This window comes from Mandrillus leucophaeus, unplaced genomic scaffold, assembly GCF_000951045.1.
Source record: "Mandrillus leucophaeus isolate KB7577 unplaced genomic scaffold, Mleu.le_1.0 Scaffold502, whole genome shotgun sequence".
NCBI lineage: Eukaryota > Metazoa > Chordata > Mammalia > Primates > Cercopithecidae > Mandrillus > Mandrillus leucophaeus.
In genome coordinates, this window is record NW_012105388.1 from 1,611,735 (window position 1) to 1,619,270 (window position 7,536).

At 47.6% G+C, this 7,536-nt stretch overlaps 1 protein-coding gene across 5 annotated transcripts in view; it reads right to left on the reverse strand.

Moving 5' to 3' along the window:
* Positions 1–2,576: 2,576 nt before the first annotated feature.
* Positions 2,577–7,536, reverse strand: part of FCGR2B (Fc fragment of IgG, low affinity IIb, receptor (CD32)) — a 16,712-nt gene continuing 11,752 nt past the window's right edge. For 3 of the 5 annotated variants that reach the window (XM_011996127.1, XM_011996128.1, XM_011996129.1), the window contains 4 exons: positions 6,702–6,824; positions 5,843–5,899; positions 3,861–3,898; positions 2,577–3,750 (listed from right to left, as the gene is read on the reverse strand). In XM_011996127.1, coding sequence (XP_011851517.1) covers positions 3,673–3,750; positions 3,861–3,898; positions 5,843–5,899; positions 6,702–6,824 — 296 coding nt within the window. In that variant the 3' untranslated portion in view covers positions 2,577–3,672. The remainder of the gene's footprint in view (positions 3,751–3,860; positions 3,899–5,842; positions 5,900–6,701; positions 6,825–7,536) is intronic. The other 2 variants (XM_011996130.1, XM_011996131.1) reach the window with 1 other exon arrangement.

Genomic DNA, 7,536 nt, shown 5'->3' on the forward strand with positions numbered 1-7,536 from the left:
GATATTTGAAAGAACTCATCAAACTCTACTGAGCATGCTCACACAAAGTGCTTATTTAAAAATATAGCAAGAGAAAGAGAGTCTAGGCAATTACTGGGAGTCCAAGAGATTCCATGTGCAAGCTCCCTAGCATCCTTATAGTTACTGTACCTTATTTGCGCTTTTTGTCAGGATTAAACCACCGAGATCCATGCAAGGAATCTTGGCTATGGGAGAGCTCAAAGCAGAAGTTCCCAGAGGGATTTTTATGCCCCCTCTGGCTATGTAGTCAAGCCAACTATCTAAATGGCTAGGCTTATTGAAAAACTATCAGTAAAGAAACTGACCCTGGGGATCAGGAGTCAAGTTTCAGACTTTAAATAGCATGTCAGGGCCAGGTACAGTGGCTCACACCTGTAATCCCACCACTTTGGGAGGCTAAGTGGGGAGGATCACCTGAGGCTCAGAGTTTGAGATCAGCCTAGGCAACATAGCAAAACCCCGTCTCTACAAACTTTTTTGTTTTGTTTTGTTTTGTTTCGAGACTGAGTCTCACTCTGTTCCCCAGGCTCGAGTGCAATGGCATGATCTCGGCTCACTGCAACCTTCGCCTCCCAGGTTCAAGCGATTTTCATGCCTCAGCCTCCCAAGTAACTGGGACTAAACAGTCATGAGCCTCTACGCCCAGCTAATTTTTGTATTTTCAGTAGAGACGGGAGTTTCACCATGTTGGCCAGGCTGGTCTCAAACTCCTGACCTCAGGTGATCCACCCACCTTGGCCTCCCAAAGCACTGGGATTACAGGCATGAGCCACCTTACCCAGCCAAAAAAATTTTTTTATTTTTATTATTTTTTTTGAGAGGGAGTCTTGCTCTGTTCCCCAGGTTGGAGTGCAGTGGCGTGATCTTGGCTCACTGCAAACTCTGCCTCCCGGGTTCACGCCATTCTCCTGCCTCAGTCTCCCAAGTAGCTGTGATACAGGCGCCCGCCACCAAGCCCGGCTAATTTTGTGTGTGTGTGTGTATTTTTTTTTTATTTTTTTGAGACGGAGTCTCTATCTGTCGCCCAGGCTGGAGTGCAGTGGTGCGATCTCGACTCACTGCAACCTCCGCCTCCCGGGTTCACTCCATTCTCCTGCCGAGTAGCTGGGACTACAGGTGCCCACCACCACGCCCGGCTAATTTTTTGTGTTTTTGGTAGAGACAGGGTTTCACCGTGTTCATCAGATGGTCTCGATCTCCTGACCTCGCGATCCGCCCGCCTCAGCCTCCCAAAGTGCTGGGATTACAGGCGTGAGTCACTGAGCCCGGCCTTTTTTTTTTTTTTTTGTATTTTTTTTTTTGGTGGAGACGGGGTTTCACCGTGTTAGCCAGGATGGTCTCCATCTCCTGACATCGTGATCTGCCCGCCTCGGCCTCCCAAAGTGCTGGGATTACAGGCATGAGCCACCGTGCCCGGCCAAAAAATTCTTAAAAATTAGCCAGGTGTGGTAGTCCCAGCTACTGGGAAGGCTGAGGTGGGAAGATCACTTGAGTCCAGGAGTTTGAGGCTGCAGTGAGCTATGATCCTGACACTGCACCCCAGCCTGGGCTACAACACCATCTCTTTAAAAAAAAGAAAGAAAGAAAGAAAGAAAAGGGCTTCTACTTTTTACTCCTTATCTTTCTGTATTATTTGGGCTTACATGCTTACAATGAGCATACGTTTTTGCCTGAGTGTATTTATGAATATGTAAAAATATACGATATGATCCAATTTTTTTTTTTTTTTGAGATGGAGTTTCACTCTTGCTGCCCAGGCTGAAGTGCAGGGGTGCAATCTTGGCTCACTGCAACCTCTGCTTCCTGGGTTCAAGCGATTCTCCTGTCTCAGCCTCCCAAGTAGCTGGGATTAGATCCAATTCTTAAAATACAAATACACACTGCCTCAGACAGGAATGTGGATTGATATCCTTAAATGCTAGCATTAGTTATTTCTGGTTTATGGCTTTATGGGCGACCTAATTTTTTTGTTTTGCCTAGCTGTATCTTAATTTTATAAAAAGAATATATTATTAGTGTCGTGAAATAATTTACATACAAATAAAAGGAAATAAGTTACTACTATGCAATTTATAAATAAAGGGACATACATTGTATCTACAAAAATAGGCAAAGAATAAACTCACAGGAAACTCACAAAAGAGGAAATATAAAAGGCTAATTGTAAATTCTCTAATTTCTAAAGCATAGAGTTCGGCACAAAGTAAGCCCTTAATAATGCAGTAATTTTAATTATTATCCCTTATTACTAAAACAATAAGTGTGTATGAAATCTGATTGTGGGACCATAAAAAGTGAGTACTTTTTATCCTACCATAAAAAGTGCAACAAATGTTGCACAATGATACTGTGTTAGAGTCCCAGGAAAATGAAGCCTCTCCAAGGGCACTCTCCAAACCCTCAAGGAGACTGCCAGTCATGTTTCTAATCTGCCTGGGATGACTTCTCGGAGAAGGTCACATCCTTCTGGTAATTACATTGGGAGAATAGCGGAGCAGGACATGTCAGCAATCTCCACTGAGGGCTCATCTCAAGTTTGACTTCCTGTGAACTTGTGTTGCAAAACAGTGTTTTATTTGCCATAGGAGGAAACAGAAGAAGACATGGAAACAAGAATACAAGGTTATTGGCAGAAGAGTACAGTCATGCATTGCTGAAATATGGGGACACATTTTGAGAAATGCAGGCAATTTTGTTGTGTGAACATTATAGCAGGTACTTATACAAACCTACATGGTGTGGCCTACTACACACCTAGGCTGTATGGCATAGCCTATTGCCCCTAGGCTACAAACCTGTACAGCATGCTACTGTACTGAATACTTTAGGCAACTGTAACACAACGGTAAGTACTCATATATCTAAACATAGGAATAGAAAAGGCATAGTAGAAATATAGCATTATAATTTTATGGGACCACCATCATATATGCAGTTTGTTGTTGAACTAAAAATCGTTATGTGGTGCATGACTGTATTCAGTTTTAAGAAAAGGGGCACTAACTCTACATTCCAAATCCCCATCTCTCCTTTCCCCCACATCCTATCCGTTCCTGCCTTCCTAAGAGTCTCATCACTGAAAAGAAACAGACCCCACGCAATTCAATCTACACTCAAACCAATACAGCCTTGAAAAGGTAAACAGAATGTTATTTTCATAACGTTTTATCATAAAAGTAATATATGATCTTTATAGAAAAATAAAGAAAATTAAAATCATCAATAATTTTATCACCCAGAAACAATCACTTTTAATGTGCTAGTAGAGGTTAGTCTATTTTAACATTTCTGAAATCATATAGATTTACATGATTGTTCTCATGTAACCTGTAACATAAGCATTTCCCAAGTTGCTATGATCTATTAATAACAGTGGTTTGATTAATTGTATTGGCTGTGTGGATGTGGAACGAAGAGTCTTGATGTCAAGAAGGGCTGAAGCACAGAAGGTGCAGTCGGTCATTTGGGGCCATATTGTCCGTGGTTTTCAGGACAGGGAGCTTCAGGACTCAGGTAGATGACTCTGGAAGGGACCTTCTTTTTTGGAACTGCAGCATCTCCTTCTCCTCCCCAAGGGGAATTTAGGCCAGAAACTATCAGATCTTTCCTTCTCTGATTTTCTTCTCAAATCCCAAGGCAAGACAATGGAGACTAAACACGGTTTTGGTCATCAGGCTCTTCCAGAGCATCCGGATGCATGAGAAGTGAATAGGTGATTGTGTTCTCAGCCTAGAGAAAGCAGAGACCAGCAGTGAGGATCCACAGAGAGGGCCTAGGAAAGAAGGCAACAGAGAAGGCAAAAGGGGAGAAGGGAGGGGGAGATAACTGGGATTACTCACCCCAACTTTGTCAGCCTCGTCAGGATTAGTGGGATTGGCTGTGGGCAAAAAGAAGAAATATCAGCCAGAGCACTGCCGGAGAAGAGGGCCTGCCTGTGCTGATGCTGAGGCTGCAAAACCAACGCCCAAGCTAGAGCCAAAGCAAGCACTGCTGACCCTGTCTTGGATCTCTAGGCCAAGCACTGGGTAAATACGGCCTTATTGATCCACGCGTGGGGTAGCCCAGCCACAGCCTTCCCCATGGGCCATGGTGAAAAAGTGAAGCAGTCACTTGAGCTGCACTCTTTTCAGGGAATTGCTGAGCTTTCCTAGAAGCAAACCAGGGAGCCTTGGGATCTGAGATATTGGGGAAGAGGTGGGGTAGGGGAAGTGTTCAGCATCAGAGTGAAGTAAAGTCCAGATTTTTGCTGGCCACAGACTTCAGGAAGAGAAGGCTGAGGGCCATTTTCACATTGTCTAAATGTAGTGCATCTTTGTTGGAACTTTGAAAAATATGGTACTCCGTGGCATTAAAAAGGAAGAGAAAGTGAGTGAGAAAGGGAGGAAGGGAGGGAGGGAAGAAGAAAGGAAGGAAGGACTTTCTCTGGTTTATGTCTGAAACACACTGAATTCCCTCATATTTTGCTATGAACTGACTTAGCCAGTGTGAAAAGTAGCCCCAGTATCTGCAAAGTGGCATTTCTCAGGAAGTCGGGAGGCATCTGAGACAGTGCATCTAGTCTCTTCTCTCACTCCCTGAACACCAAGAGCCTTTATTGCCATGCTGTAAATTCTGCAGCAAACCACATTCTGAATTCCCATTCTAATGCATTTCCCAAGAATCCCAGTAACCCAGCTTTACCTTTTGGGAAATCATCAGCCCCAGTGCCTGGCTGCAAAAATGCCTTGTGAAATGTGCTTATGCCAGTGGAGACAGAACCACACAACAAGACGGATAATCCAGTTGCTCGGACTTTGTTTTTAACAGATCTGCTTTGGCCCTGGTGTGAACACAGGCCCCTGTCCCCACTGGGCCTGGCCAGCACAGCGGGACGAGTGATAGTTTGCTCAAGCTCTCAAATCTGTTGGCTCTGCTCTGAATCATACTCCAGCCATCTGAGTTGGGGTCTTTGACAGCCTCTTTTTCCTGCCTGTTCCTACTGTCATGGAAGCCCCCAGAGAAAGCCCTGGAAGTTGCCTGGCATCCTCCTGGAAGTTCCTTTACATACTCCCACCTAGGCCAGGGTTTGAGTGGCCCCTGGCTCTCAGAATGTCAGACCTAGAAGGCCTAGAGGTCACCCCAGTCACCCACTCATTTCCTCAGTGAGCAGACTGAACCCCATCAGGGAGACTGTCTGGCTCAAGGCTCCACTGTGTGATGGGGGCAGAACCAGGCCAAAATTCAATCAACCTTGAGTGCATGGGCATTGGAACCAAGCTTTGCCCACAGAGTAGAGCCCACTAGTGCCCCTAGTCCCCAGGAATTTTCTCGAGCCCAAACCTCCTCTTAGCATTCCACAGACAGCTGAGCCTGGCCACTCCACCCCATCCCTCCACAGAGACAGATTCCTCAGCAAATCAAGGGGTTTCCAGGCCTCCTCCTCTTTTCCCCTTAGACTCCTGCCTCCCACATCCGATTGGCCTCAGCCTTACAGCCCCTAGCCCTATCCTTGCCAGCTCCACCAAAGTTCCACAGAAAGACCAAAGTATTTCTGATTTCCTGCTCTGGAAATATCCCCAGATTCCTGATCCCAGAAATTCGGACACAGCCCTCTCCTCTGTATCCGGGACTGGTGTTTTTCTTCTCATCTCCAGAGAGGTCCTCTTTAGGCCCAGGAGTTAGACTCAGAGCTGACCAAGTGATTTGAGCCCCGGCCATCCCCTCACCGCTGCTCCCTCCCTGGCTCCCAGCTGAACTCGCACAAGCCCCTTCTGGCTGGCTCTGGTCCAGCGGGCAGCCCTGGTGAGCCATCACTGAATCCCTGAGACAACCCTGTACTCACCTGGTTTCTCAGGGAGGGTCTCTCCCATTTCCCTGCACTCAGGGTTTCCTGGGAGAGCTGGGAGGGGCACACAGGAGGTTAGTAGGATTAGGGGGTGGGGCCTGAGTCCTCAGGACCAAGGACCAGGGCCAGGGTTGGATGGGACCAGTTCAGGCCTTCCCTCTGGCAGATGCTTCCCGTCCTCCCACCCCCAGCTCCCCTGCTCAGGGGCTGCTTTCGCCTGGAAAAGCGCTGGTCCAGAGGCAGAGCTCAGCTCACCGGTGCATGGGGACGCCCAGGAGTGTCAGAAAGGCCACTCATGGCATCTGTCTGAAGCTTGCTATGCCTTTTAAAAACACCTCTGTGTCTCAGTCTCTCTCTCTTTCTCTGTATTATCATCAGTAATTGAGGTCCTGGTTATGAACCAATTGCAAAGTGCTTTGTGAGGTGTTAGTGGGATTATTTCTCTTTCTCAGCGGCTTGTCGCACCCTCTCTAGTCCTCCCTCCACACCCATATGAGCCCTACCCAGCTTCAATCCCTGCCTTGGCCCGGTGCCTGGAGAGCCCTCCTTCCCTAGCTAAGCGCTGCCGTCACACACCACCTCCTCCAGAATGGCAACAGCCCTGCTTGTGTGCTGTTACTGCCTGACAGGCACTGGTGTAAGAGCGTCAGCCTCTTTCATCCCCATGGCAATCCTGTGAGGTGAGTCCTCTTAGTGCTCTTGCTGAGGATGAACTAATAAATGAACTAATAAATAAAATGTGGGCCTAGATCTGAATGCGTATCTAGCCCTAAGAGAGGGATTCTGGCAATGTCTGGGGTTAGGGTCTGGACCAAGTGGAAACTGATAACAAAAGGGAATGGGAGGAGCTACAAACCTGAAATCCGCTTTTTCCTGCAGTAGATCAAGGCCACTGCAGCAGCAACAATGGCCGCTACAGCAATCCCAGTGACCACAGCCACAATGATCCCCATCGGTGAAGAGCTGCCCACACTGGGCACTAGGGAAGACAGACATTAGGACAGGATGGGGATACTATTTGAATGACAACTTTTGTATTCTCCCTGTCCCACCTCCCACCTCCTCCAGTGCTATGTCCTAGTGCTTGTCACCCAAAGCTCTTCTGTGTCTGAGTCACTCACCAATGCAAGACTCATACATCCCCCAGCCTCACCTGCACAGGGTTTCTGTGGCTGGACTTATGCCTCCTGCCTATCCAGGTTTCTCCACCAAACTAATAAAGGCACATTGGCGAGCAGGCAGGAGCACAGGGAAGGAATCCCCTTAGCCCTTGCGGGCAGTAGGGAGGGTGGGCCCAAAGCCTTGCATAGCTGGAGGCATCATTACTCTACGGAGCACAGCCTTGAACAGACTATGACATGCCAGGTTTTCTGGAGTGAATGGCTATAACATGAGCCATGAGAAGAAAGGAGGCAAACTTCAGCTCTTAGGAATGCCCAGGAGCTTGGGGAACCTCTGCACCAATGAGGAAGCTCTGCTTCGCTGCCATCTTTAGTCTGGGGCCTGCATTTCAAAGTGGAACAAGAGCCTGACTACCTATTACCTGGGAGGTGAGGGCTCCAAGTTCTGGCCCCTACTCCTGCTCATTGGCCAATACTTAGCCAGGCCTCCACACCACTCCTCTTTGCTCCAGTGCCCAATTTTGCTGCTGTGGCCTTTCTCAGACCTCCGTGTAGGCCCATGTGACCTTA